The 13,436-nt window shown below is 39.4% G+C and overlaps 1 protein-coding gene across 2 annotated transcripts; it reads left to right on the forward strand.

Moving 5' to 3' along the window:
• Positions 1–1,488: 1,488 nt before the first annotated feature.
• Positions 1,489–12,736, forward strand: LOC147062004 (solute carrier family 41 member 1-like). 2 transcript variants are annotated; one of them, XM_085923347.1, is made up of 11 exons: positions 1,489–1,623; positions 2,250–2,596; positions 6,899–7,006; positions 7,465–7,536; positions 7,798–7,942; positions 8,071–8,217; positions 8,557–8,701; positions 8,804–8,883; positions 9,033–9,167; positions 9,626–9,774; positions 10,260–12,736. In XM_085923347.1, the coding sequence occupies exons 2-11, from the start codon at positions 2,285–2,287 to the stop codon at positions 10,422–10,424; spliced, it is 1,458 nt and encodes a 485-aa protein (XP_085779473.1). In that variant the 5' UTR covers positions 1,489–1,623; positions 2,250–2,284; the 3' UTR covers positions 10,425–12,736. The 2 variants fall into 2 exon arrangements, with proteins under 2 accessions (XP_085779473.1, XP_085779481.1); XM_085923355.1 differs by lacking the exons at positions 1,489–1,623; positions 2,250–2,596 and adding an exon at positions 5,207–5,588.
• Positions 12,737–13,436: the final 700 nt, after the last annotated feature.

A 13,436-nucleotide genomic window follows, 5' to 3' on the forward strand; every position in this document is an offset into this window, starting at 1 on the left:
TGCTGATGCTGGAGACTGTGCATTATTGCAACAACAAAAATAGTAGAGCAGATGATCATAATTTGTTGTGTTAGGTGTTTTTATTCAGTCTTATTTGGCATTGAATTAGTAGAAAAAAATAAAGGCTTTAAGTATTTAAAGCTCAATTCAAAATTGTAGTTGAGTTTTTTTTGTATTTTTTTTTTTCCAGCGGCAAATAACTCATAAATTAATCAAACCAGTAAACCGAAAAGAGCCCGATGTTTTTGTACATAATGCATAGATTTATATCATTTTTGACAATACATTAACATAGGCAACAAAAAAAAAATTGAAGAGCAGTTTGGGAGCTGAGAAAGCTCTTTTTTTGGCAAGCCGAGAGAGAGTCAAAGAAAAGAGAGAGTATTCCTATCCAGTTCAAGTATAGATGCATGCACTGTAGATAACAGTTCATTAGAGACGCTACACAATGCTGCAAACTCAGGACAAGCAGCAGTTTATCTTAAGTGGTTTTAATAAGTAAAGATGTGACTTGAAGTAAAATGGTAGTCAAGCTCACCATTAAAATCAGTACATAGTGGCTTGATTCGCAATTTAATGCTTAAACCTCAGCTTGATTAGTGTCAAGTATTTTTGTTCCACAGCTGACAAAGTGTAAGTTATGTAGGCTGCTGTCATCAACCCTAGCAGAGATGGACTAAGACAGGAGGAAGGGGGTGGAGGTTTTTTTTTTTTTCCCGTATCTGCCAGTGAAATGAAATTCAAGACGGTGCCCCATGATGCATGCGCACTACTTGGTATATTCCATGTAGTACTCAAGACACAGTTCAAGATTAAGAAATATATGTTTGTAAACTCAATATAGAAAGACATTTATGGAAAAAAACTTTTGGAGACATACACTCTCTCAGAGCATAGTGTAGTTATTCTTGGAAGCTTGCGGCTAGCTGGGCTGCATGAACACACCCCCACAAACTCTGAAGACAAAGGTAAGGACAATAAATTAAATCTCAACCTCACTTTAAATTGGTTATTCCCACTGTGTGTATTATAGCCTTATGTAAAATGCATTCTGGGAGAAGTGCAGAAGAGGTTCTTTTCTAGCCACAATGAGTATGCTCACTAAGAATGGAGACTATTGTTCTTTGTTAAAGAGGGGCAGGCATGGTTTTTAACACTTCATTTTGTTTTACCGTACTGTGCAAAATACAGTAATTTCCAACCAATACGTGGCCTTTTAATGGCATTGAAAACATTACTGCCAAGAAAATATTTTCTTTATAAATCCCTTTTTAATTTTGTTTTGTTGAACATTTGAGTTTGATAAAGGTGTTTAATTGAGTGTGATGAATGTGTGTAACATGGAAAAGTACATGAGGGAGTAAAAAATACAATGTCCACACGGGGGCAGGCTTTCAGTTCATAACACATTTACTTGTCTTCACAGCCAATCAGAGAGCGTCTACTTTTCCAGCGGTTTCCATAGGAGCATTATTATGGGCTGTGCGCGTTGTTATTTCCGGTGTACAGTCGACAGATTTCTCCAAACTCATCTGTGTTTCTTCTTCTTTTAATTCCCATTTTAATGGACTCGGATAAATGAGTGTTTTCTTGGAGATTTTTGGGACATCTTGGTCGTTTAATGTGTGTATTCATATTTTTTTAATATTTTAGTAACGGGAGCATATTACTGGGGGGAGTTTGCACGATCTCTACGAATTCCAGCGTCACCAAAACATGTTTCTTTATTAGATACAGACTATAATGCCCACAAGTGTGTGAATGGTTGGCTATGTGGCCAGCGATGGACATAGGTGGTCTCACGTCTGCCCGCCTCTCGCCCAGCCAGCCGTAACACCGGAATTGATAAGAAGTACATTGATAACATGGATGGATGGACAATAATAGGTTGGACTTGGATACAAAACAGCAAAGACCCCATGAAACCCCATGCAAATAGGGAGAACATGCAAAGTCCAACACGGGGCAGATAGGGTGAACGCTTGCAGCAGTTTTGTCCATTTAAAATTAAAATATTTTGAAAAAAATGTTACTTGTGCAGAGTCCTGCAAACTCCCAAATAAAAGAGCATGTTGTCATCTTGATGCAATGAATTTTTTTTTATTTTTTCATCAGTACATTGTTATTTATTGCCTCAACACAGTGTCAACAATGAGATTGCATTTTTAAAGCATCATGAGTTTTACAGTGCACAACAAATTTTAAACACACATCTATAACCCCTAATCTCATAATTTGTATGTTCCTAGATTAAACCAGTGCCAGTTCCACCAGTACAGACATCATGCCTGACAATGACAAGACATCACAACAAACCCGCCAGAGGAAAAAGAACAAAAAATCCCGCTCCAAAGGGAAGAGCCCTGGTGCAGGTCCAAATGCAGGTCTGGCTGGTACCTTGAATGGGCAACATGAACTCACCTTACCAGCTATTATTCAGCCACTTCCTAAAAAGTCATCAGAAGCGAGGCCCAAAGTAGCTGTAGCCAAAGTTGAAGAGGAGTCATCTCGAGCCATATGTCTACAAGTTCTTTTTCCATACCTGCTGGCTGGAATGGGAATGGTGATGGCGGGAATGGTACTGGATAATGTGCAGGTGAGTACATTCAAAACATTTTAGACCTGATGAGATCAGTCACCGGGGCCCCCCTTTGGAGCCAGGCCTGGAGGTGGGGCTCGAAGGCGAGCGCCTGGTGACCGGGCCTTCGCCCATGGGGCCCGGCTGGGCATAGCGCGAACAGAAAACGTGGGTCCGCCTTACCATGGGCTCACCACTTGTGAGAGGGGCCAGATGCAAAGTGAATTCGTGCGTCATTACTAGAATTGCAAATTGTCTTCACTTTTAATAATATCTTTTAAAAAAAATATTTGACCAGTTTTTACTCGTCTGATTTGAAAACGAGTTATTTGTCAGTTTGTTTTGTAGCTTTTACTGTATATAATATGAGGTGCTCATACATTTATTTGGGTTGACAGTCATAATGGCCCTCCGAAAGAAGCTATGACTACAATGCGGACCACGAAGAGAATGAGTTGGACAGCCCTGGTTTCAATCTAGGGTTAGGGTTTCAAAGTAGGGTTTCATACTAGATTAGGGTTTCAAAGTAGGGTTTCATAAGGTTATGATCTCAGATGAGCACGTTCTGTCGTTCCGTGTAAGCCCCTTTTTGACCAAGCTGAACCAGAGGCAGCAGGAAAGAATGAATATTTTTGTGTACCTTTGGATGTGTGAGTGGTCCGATTTACCCCTGGTCTCCTCTCTGGGGTTCTGTTTACAACCTACTAGCAGACGTGTTGCTGGATGCTTTGTGAGAAGCTGATAGATGTCTCACGCCTACTTCCCATTCACTGTTCAACACATTTTATCCGCATTGGCTCACACCTTTTGCAGTGTCAGTTGCTCATCGTCATCCCGTCTGCGACTGATAATGGTTTGGCTGAGTGTGTCCTCCGGGGGATTCGAAAGGACACATGTCTGAATGGAAAGAACATAAAGACAAAATTACTCCAGATTTAACTGTGGTGTACCTGGATTTCTATGTCCTTTTTTTAAAATATAAAAGTTATGAAAAGACACAAACAACCTATTCACAAACAAACAAAAAAGAAAATAGTGACTGATCTCAGAGAGGACTCGTATAGCAATGCTTCCAAAATTTATGCTTGTCAATGTCATGATTGTGTTGTTATTTTATTTTTATTATTATTATTAGTTATCAATTAGTTATCCAATAACCAACCACAGGAGCTCCATATTTCCAGGCGCAGGTTATCAAGAGCTTTGCGTCAGGAAGCAAATTGGCATTATAACTGAACCATACAGAGCATGCAAGTTAGGATCATCTCTGGCAACTCGTTTTGGGAGAGCCTGAAAAATGTTTTAGTCTCTATCAAATTGAAAAAGAAGGGAATGGATAAAGGAAACAGTGGGCAGGATATATGGAAGGTTGACCATAAAAAAACTGTTTAGTAGAAACTTACGGTCACATGGTGAGGAAGAGCAGTGTTGAGAAAAAGCAAGGGGGTCGACGTGTGTACCGGTAAGCTTGTCATTTCCTTACTGGATGAGGATGACGTGCAGGAGGAACAGCCCCACCTCTTTATGTTCTACGTCACATCAGAGTGGAGGAGAGCAGAGCAGAGCAGAGCAACACTACAACAGACGAGGAACACTAGAGCCAGTCGGACAAGCAGTCGCTGCATCATATTACAGGATCTTTTGGATCGCCTATTGACAGCGCGGACCTGTTTTCTTTTTTCCCTTCACTGATGGAGAGATGCTGGATGGACAGCCAGAGATACTGCTCGCTCCAGACTCCTCAGACTGATTGGGTTCAGTCCTTCACTAAACTGTCCCAATATCATTTTTGTCAGTAATGTGGCTGTGGTTCTGCTCAGGAGATCACGTTTAGTTCTGATTGGATCAAAATGAGGACTGAATACAACAAAGACATTGTAATCAGTGCTGTTTAATTTTTTTATTTGAATAACTTTTCCTCCTGAAAGAATAGTCAATTTAAACTATTTGTTTGGATATGGCAAGAGTTGGATAGTACATGTAGGGCAACAAGACGAATGATTGTGACCAATGGTAGAGTTATCGTGTTAAATCAAGTGGTGCTGATAAATGAATCACTTCATTACTGCTGACTCACCGTTAGGTCACAGATGCCATGCATCGATGTATGGCAGGTGGAAAAGAAATAGTTGATTTCAACTTGCCTTAAAAATGTAATAAAATCACAGACTTACAATATTTTAGTCATCACTTAAATCTATTGGTCATCGTAATGTAAACTAAATGTGTGTATGAAATGAATGTAAATGAAATGAATGTAAACTTCACCTGTCACTTAGATGTAACAGGTTTAGAGGTACCATATCATCCCATATCATCACAAATTATACAGTATTTTTGCTGTAGACATTGTAAATGTGCTCAGTGTTGTATTTTTCATGAAATCTTAATCTTATGCCGAAGGTTGTATGATTTATGATCACTGGTTTATTTCTTGTTCATTTCTAAAACCTCCAAACATGAGCATCTCGCTCTCCACTTAAAAATTAACGGGGAAAACAAAGCAGTTACTGGAAATGAAATTGACCTCAATCTTAAACGTAGCAATGTTAATTGGTTAAGTGTATTTCATGCTTTTAGGTTAGACTCGTTTAATGTTATTACTTGCACCTTTTTTTTTCTAAATTGATGCTGCTGCTATTTTTGGACTTTCATAACTTACTATTTCATTATGGATGAACCACAAGGTCTTTGACACTGATCAGTTCTCATTTTGGAGCCAAATTTCCTTTTTGCCTCCACTGCCTCAATTCACAACTCAACATTTCCTGGGATGGCACGACTACATTGAACTTGGATAACACCTTCACACAACATGGCGGTGACTCATCTCGAGCTGGAGCTTTGCTACCAAGGAAAAAAGTTACGGAGTGTGACATGGAAGCTGACACACTCAGAATATGGTTTTCTACCTGAGCGCTCATGGCTCATCGCGCTGCAGGTCTTGGTACCATTTCTGGTGTCAGGACTCGGACTGGTCTTCGCTGGTGTTGTCATGGACCTAATACAAGTATGCAAATCTCTCCTGATAAAGTAAATTTTGGATTGAGGGAATAAAAACCTACCAAATTGGTTATTTCCCACAGAAAATGTGAAGCCAATCCAGACGCCTAAAAAACTACCAGAAATTCCATTTCTAAACTGCCAGATTTTTGAAAAGCAGAGTTAGAAGCTTTAAAGTAAAATTCAGTTTTGCCTGGATGTGGTCCAGATTGTGCATTTGGCAGCAATTTCAATGAAATGATGGAAGAATGCCAGGAGCATGGTGATTGAGTGCTTTGCATTGCTTTCTTAGATCAACCATTTTCAGGGTTTGAACGTGTCAGTTTGCATGATCGACAGTGCATGTTTGAAATCTATAACGACTAAAGCATATGAGATTGAAAACAGTGAAGACTTGAAACTAGATAAATATTGTGGCTATGCAAGGACTGCAAAAAAGGCCATGGTTTGAAGATTTGTTGGAGATGAGGGATAAGAAAGAACTCATAGATCCCATTCCCCTTCATGAGAATTGTGGGTGCATTTGAGCAAGGCATTAATCCTGCTCAGTCCTGAGGCTATTGTACACCATCCATCCATCTATCACAATTGAATCAAAAATATGTGCTTAATTAATCGGATTCATCAAATCTCCCCATAGACGCTCAAGGATGCTGTCCTTCCTGACACTAACGTAAATACAGTTTTAGAAGCTTTGTCTTGCGGAAAAATTGTTATCTCATGGAAACTAATTGAGTAGTAATAATTTTGTCCATCCATCCATTCTGGCATTGTATTGATACTGGCCTGGTTCACCAAATTTGCAAGACACATTTTTTTTTTGGTTGGGTGTCTTGAAATCGGCTTCCAAGAAAATAACAGAACTTTTTTTTGTAAAATCCCGTATGTAACTACTACATGTAACTACAGAACGTTCCTTTTTCATTTGACTGCCCATCTTTCCGTGCCTCTTTCCTCCCTGCCTTTTCCCTGTATCACCTCTCTTGGCAGCTGTGCTTTTTCCTTCTATGCGCTTCTATTTAAAGACCTAAACCCCATGAACCTGCCAAGTAGACTTGTCATCGGGAAAACAGAGGCAAACAAACTGTACATCCTGTGCACCCGGTGAACCTGTGCTGTCACAGATTGACCAAAGACTTGGGATGAGGGAATGTAGGCCAGTAGGTTAGTCGAGAATATGTGATGCACCAGATGGTTCATGATGTACATCGATAAAGAGGAACATGTTTCTGTTTCAATAAGTTTCTGTTTTGGAGATAAGTACTCCTACGTTATTGTACATACACTAACCAATGTTCATGTTCTTGTGTGTTTCAGCACTGGGATGTGTTCAAGGTAATCACAGAGGTTTTTATCCTTGTACCTGCACTGGTTGGGCTCAAAGGAAACCTGGAGATGACCCTGGCTGCTCGCCTCTCCACCGCGGTGAGATAAGATAAAAATATGACCGCAGAAGCCATGTTTACAAATGCGACTGCATCTTAAGAACCTCGATTAAACTAGGGTTTGTTCCCCAGAGCAATTTAGAATTGAGCTGATGGCTAGCCAATCGATTTTTGTTGGAGCACAGGCATCTGATCTCCCAAAACCAAACAATCTTAATTTTAACAGATTGAGCTCTTTGAATTGAATTGGATATCTGTAATGTAAATAAAATGAATAAATATTGATCACTCCACATGGTCATTTGGTTTTGTTAAGGTATGTAGTGTGCTTGGTTTCGTACCAAGTTGAGCTTCATATTAATTGAAATATCAAACGTCACGACGGTAAGGCCTTCATCAAAACAGCCTTTTTGACTGCTTTTACTCTGTTCATAGTGTTCATAGTGATGCAATTATGAATTTTTGTCCAGTATGGCTGAATGTCATTCATGTCCTTAGGCCAACACAGGACAAATGGATGACCCCAATAAGCAATGGACCATGCTGTGCTGCAATCTTGCACTAATACAGGTAAGGTAAGGTATGGCCAACTCTCTGAGTTTGAGTCTTTGTTCAAAATCAAACAGCGCTAAATAATAAATGTTCACCCATTAATTGTGAAGCATGTTACTCTGAACTTGGAAAATAAGACCATCTCATCGGTGGTGTCCCCCCATTTGGCGACCGCCGCCACCTCTCGTGTCTAGTAGCCATTTGCATGAGAGTGCCCATCCCTAAATCTTATCCATAAATGTCCTTATAAGTCATCATGTGAATTTGCACACGGCACAGGTTCAAGCGACTGTCGTGGGCTTCCTCGCGGCTGTTGCAGCTGTGTGTTTAGGAGCAATTTCCAGAGGGGGGATTGAATTTAACCAGGCAGCTGTTCTGTGTGCTAGCAGCATCGTCACCGCATTTGTGGCTGCTCTCTCTTTAGGTTAGTAACCCACGTCTTGGTAACGATAACAACCTGAAGCTTTGTAAGGTTCGGACAAAGCATGCTCACGTTTCTCACCAAAAAGGAGTCTGAATTATTCTTTAATGTCTCATTTCTTCTCCCGACAGGCTTGTTGATGATCGGAGTGATCATCGGCTCCCGAAAGGTCGGAATTAACCCGGATAATGTTGCCACCCCTATAGCTGCCAGTTTGGGAGATTTGATCACCCTATCCCTGCTTGCTGGTGTCAGCAGCATCCTTTATGAACACATAGGTGAGGGAATACAGTCGGCATACAGCAGGCCAGTCCTGGGGTGGTGCATGAATGTTTCCTTCGCTTTACAAAGAATGCTTCTTTTTTTTTCTTTTTGCATGATACCTTTGTTGGCTTTGTGAGAGGTGCAACAACCTTGTGAGGATGTTGAAATTGACGTGTAGCTAAAGAAGATGCAGAAACTCGATGGTTTAACTGTCGATAAAAAGTCAATCGAGGTGATGTTGAATATCATGAAAAGTGTTGGGAATTACATGTATGATCACTATCAGCACTGTATTTTGTTATGGATTGTAAATTAGTAGGTTTCAGGTACAGTATTTTGTTTTTGGTCCACAGAAATATGGTACATCTCTCCCTTGGTGTGTCTGATCTTCTTGGCTCTAATCCCTCTCTGGGTTGTGGTGGCTCGACAGAACCCCCAGAGTAGGGAAGTTCTCTATTCAGGGTGGCAGCCTGTTTTAGTTGCCATGTGTATCAGCAGGTATAGAAACACACGCTGCTGTCATTGTTCATTCATTCTACAATTTTATGAACAAGAGTTGTTTATGTTTTGTTTCTGTCCCGACATTCTGTGTATTTCCAGCCTTGGAGGTGTGATACTGGACAGGACGGTCAGTAATCCCAGTTTTGAGGGGATGGCTGTTTTTACACCAGTTATCAATGGTAAGATTAAAGCACATACTAATATAGGGGATTATCGGATGGCGGTGGTGTACAAACCACTATTATAAAATTAACGGAACAAGAAAAAAAAAACGCATCGAATAATAATAATTGTGGTACTCATTGTCTGTCAATCTCGACTGGATTAGGAGTTGGTGGCAATTTAGTAGCCATCCAGGCCAGCAGACTGTCGACCTACCTCCACCTCTGGAGCATTCCAGGAGTGCTACCATACAAGATGAGGCAGTATTGGCCCAATCCCTACACAACTTTCTTTTCTTCAGGTAACACCATCAACATATTATTTTTATAACCGTAGATTGCAGTTGACTGTTCTTTGTAAAGATAATATTTCCAGACTCTCTTGTGGTCTTTTAGTGCCTTTACAGCTCTGTGTTTTATTTTTCCTGACGATGGCTTTTTGATTCACTGTCACCACTCTCTTGTTTACCAATTTCATCTAGAGTAAGGAATTGTGCTCGGGGGACAAGCTATGAAATATGTCAGTCAGTGTGTATTGCCCAATCGAATGTGTTTGAGATTAATACTCAAAAGAGGACCTTATTACTTAAAAATAACAGAGTGTACTAGTGTCTCAGTCAAAGCTTAGTTAACACCCAAATCAATTCAAAATACAAAATGGTTACCATTTATCGTACTTTAGACTTACAGTAGCATGAACGTGAAGGCTACACGACCACGCCACGTTACGTGTTTATGTTTCCTCTTTCAAATCCTGCAGGTTTGAACTCCAAGTCAGCACGAGTGCTGCTGATGCTGGTCATGCCCGGACAACTGGTCTTTCTCTACGCTGTCTCCCTGTTGCAGGGAGATGAGGTGGCAATAACTTTAGCCTTTGCTGCTTGCTACCTGTGTGCTGCTTTCCTACAGGTATGTTCACACAGCATCATATTTACGGGACACACTGTGGGAATGTACTGTGACTCGACAAGAATTGATTGCTGTGTTTGAATCTTATCTCGGCCTTCCCGCTCTTTAGTCTGTTGATATCATAGACATCACCATGATCACAACATATTATTCAGAATGATTAATTTTGTCTTCAGATAGCAAACGACTTTGGTAAAAGTAAAATGTGACTGATTACTTTTGTTATTTAAAATAGATGTATCATTTCATATTTTAAGTACCTAATAGGCTCCTTGTTAAATTGTGCCACTCAACAAGGTGGACGATTCAAATCCCCATTATTGCAGATACCCCAATACGTACATAAACACCGTCTTGCTTCTGTCACAGCTCTGATACTATCAAGGAAGCTCAAAAATTGCAGTGTCAAATTCACTCCCTTGAGTCCATATTTATATGTTGTTGTTTTTTATTGCTTGCTTAGCTCAGTGTTCTCCTTGCTCCAGGTGGCCATTTTACTTTATGCGGCCGACCTGATTGTCCGTATGATGTGGCGACGTTCACTGGACCCTGACAACTTCTCCATCCCGTACCTGACAGCTCTGGGAGACCTTTTGGGCACGGGCTTTCTGGCCCTGTGCTACCATGTGTCATTAGTTCACAGTCAGTAGCTCTGAATAATAAGTCTCAGGCCCAAACAAATGCTACACTGGTGACATTTTCAGTAAATATGTCATTTGTGGAGCATTTCCATCTGTGTTTGTACTGTAAATAATATTTATTTACTGCACATCTATGTTTGAATCACAGAAAAGGGTCTTTCTGATTTCCTGAGTGTAGTGCGACATGCTTTTACTTACGTCCTCAACTATTCTTCCTCCACTCTGCCTTTGGTATCACAAGAAATGTGTTGGGGATATTAGAATGGGAGTTTCTGCTCTACAGTTCTGCAGAGTTTCATGCGTTGAACATTTGTTTGGATTACACTGCTCAGTCAGACCATGGTGCCAGCTCAAATCATTTTTAATGTTATTTATTTCTTGAAAATATTTTAAAAGGGAGGATTCAACATGTTTTATTGTCAGTCCTGTTTTGAATGTTTGTTGCATGGTGTGTTCACTAGAGGGCACTGTTACTCCCCTCTTGGCACCATGTTAAACGGAGCAGTGGAGAGCCCAGACAATCGTTTGTCAAACTTCATCAAGGTTTTAGCCTGCTTTTGTTTTCTAAATTACATCAGTCATCCCGTCAGCAAACTTGAAGCTGCATTCATTATTTTTAACAGCAGCAATCTAGCAAGTAAGAACCAGTTCATGTGATGCTAAACCTTTGCAAAAAAAAGATGAAAGATAAAAATGTACAGCACACTCACGTCACTCACAAGTCTCTTGATTGTAGATGCTTACTTAAAGAAAAGAAAAAAAAAGTCTTATTTTTCCTCAGGGTTTTTACCAGAAATTCATCTTAAAGTTTTTAATATTCAGGTAGAATTAGACACAGACGTTCTCACATTGATCGATGTTACATTGCCATGTTTTTTCGATGTACAAAAGTGGTTTGGCTAGATTCTAATGAACCGCTCAGAAATGTATTTTAAAAGGGTTTAAACGCATGCACAGCTACAGTATGAACACGTCACAGGTGTTTATCCAACCAGTTAGCGCAGCTTCTGACAAATACTTTTTACAAATCATGCAGCCTCTTTCATGAAAGAATGCATTTTTGCACAGAATCAAACAAAATCTGCTGAAAAAGAATCAACTCTATGAAACATTTCAAAATGTCTCTCATGGTCAATACAGGCAGTGCAGAAAATATCCCCCAAAACACCTGACTGCATACTGCACTTGCGATTTTGGATATCATCTACAACCATGTGAGTCAAATACTGTATTTCCTCAAATAGTGGCCTCTATTCAAATAGACAACTTGCCTTGCTGGTGTGGTGTGTTGTCCACCACTATGTGAATCAATATATCCATATTGTATTTGGAGAAAAACATTGAAAATACCTTCATATGATAAAGAAAGATTAATATAGGACCCACCTCTAATAAACATGGTATTCTGCAGTTTCAACATCTCTTGCCACTATTTGAGAAAACACTCTCATTCCTTTTTTTCTTTCTGTGCAGACAATGTTTCTACTTCTGTAAGCGTAACTGTCTGAACATCCCCACATGTATCACACATTGTATTTTATTACATGTCGTGTGGTACATTATCACCTCATATTGCACATCTGTCTTGTGTGCACACAAAGAAATAGATATGTTATCAAAATGTCATGTGGTTTGGCAAATTTGTAATTGTGGGCGTTTGTGTTTTTATTTAAATAAAACAAACTGTGTGATGGAATCATTTTGCAACAGTGTCTTGTCAAAAATGCCATATTTGACCCTTTTTGCCATCACTCTGATGTAATAACATGATATAGTATAGTATCTTCTTTACTTAACAGGTTGTGTTTTCTTTTCCATCTGGTCATTCTTATTCCTTTAAAGCTATCCACTTTTGTAGCATATATTCACACTGACTGCAAATTGTAATTGTTGTCCTTTACTGGGAGTTGTATCTTTGTACTGTGTAATTATCTGCAAATGTTGATCTCTTGTCTCATGGTGGTCTTTTTATTAAGCGGACCCAATTATTTTCAGTCAAGAAAAATAATAGTTCCAATACCTATGAATTGGAGTGTATTTCTTTGAACAGTATCATGTCAATACTGATCACTGTGATTATTTTGTCCTGATATGAAATGGTCTTAGATTTTCATCTCTGGTAATTCCAACATGCTCTTTTGCAGTAAGTGTTGTCACAACCACTCAAGTATGATCAAACTGTTTTCATTTATGATTGTGACGACTGTGATGATTTGTGTTTCTATTATATGAATGGTTTTCATTACTATGTGCAATTGAGCACTGTGTAGTTGATCCTGTAGCCACAATTTCTGATTTAGTGAGATCTTTTAGGGAAATAATTGTACTATGCACTGTGGACTTAAATTTCAATCCATCCATTCATTTCCTATAGCGCTTATTTTCATTAGTGTAAACTGTCTAATGTGAACAATCCAGTTTGCTTTAGGGTCACTAGTCCATACTACGGTGTGACTTTTGGTCATGCTAATTTGATGTTTTTCTTTCGCTCCCTTGTTTTGTTCAGTGTGAGAAACATTGTTCATACCTTTGCTGCAGCCCTGACCAAAAGTTTCTCTTCTGCAGAGTCGCTTCCTGTTTTGTTTTGTTTTTGCCAGCTCATTTACTCTAGAGTACCCTGACAAACATTTTGCGTTTTTCACATTGCATTCCATTGTAGGTGCTAAGAGAAATTATTTTGCACCAAGAGTGCACTTAAACAAAAAACAATACTGATTGATAAACAGGGGGGGGGGGGGGGGGCATGTCTTTACTTACTACTAAATTACTATTAAAAGATTTTAGGACAATTCTATAAAGTTTATTGAGGATAACCAAAGGAAGCTGCACAGAGTGAAATAATTCTAACCCCAGATTTAGATGCACGAGACACTCATCCAATATGTACAGTTGATGTACTGTATAAGTAGATACAGATGATACACTTAATTCTTATTCATTGAATGCAGATTTTTGATTTTACATTTGAATTTTAAATTCAAGAGCCATGTACTTTGAGAGTTATTTCATTAGAACTGGCAA

The sequence above is a fragment of the Syngnathus leptorhynchus genome, chromosome 1 (assembly GCF_054491065.1).
Source record: "Syngnathus leptorhynchus isolate UIUO chromosome 1, UIUO_Slep, whole genome shotgun sequence".
Lineage (NCBI taxonomy): Eukaryota > Metazoa > Chordata > Actinopteri > Syngnathiformes > Syngnathidae > Syngnathus > Syngnathus leptorhynchus.

What these genes read in the sequence shown, in the direction of transcription:
- LOC147062004 (XM_085923347.1), top strand. Translation starts at nt 2,285, where the DNA reads ATGCCTGACAATGACAAGACATCACAACAAACCCGCCAGAGGAAAAAG. An exon ending in CTGCTCGCCTCTCCACCGCG is followed by an intron (nt 7,007 to 7,464) that starts GTGAGATAAGAT and finishes TCATGTCCTTAG; the next exon opens with GCCAACACAGGACAAATGGA. An exon ending in TGTGTGCTGCTTTCCTACAG is followed by an intron (nt 9,775 to 10,259) that starts GTATGTTCACAC and finishes TCCTTGCTCCAG; the next exon opens with GTGGCCATTTTACTTTATGC.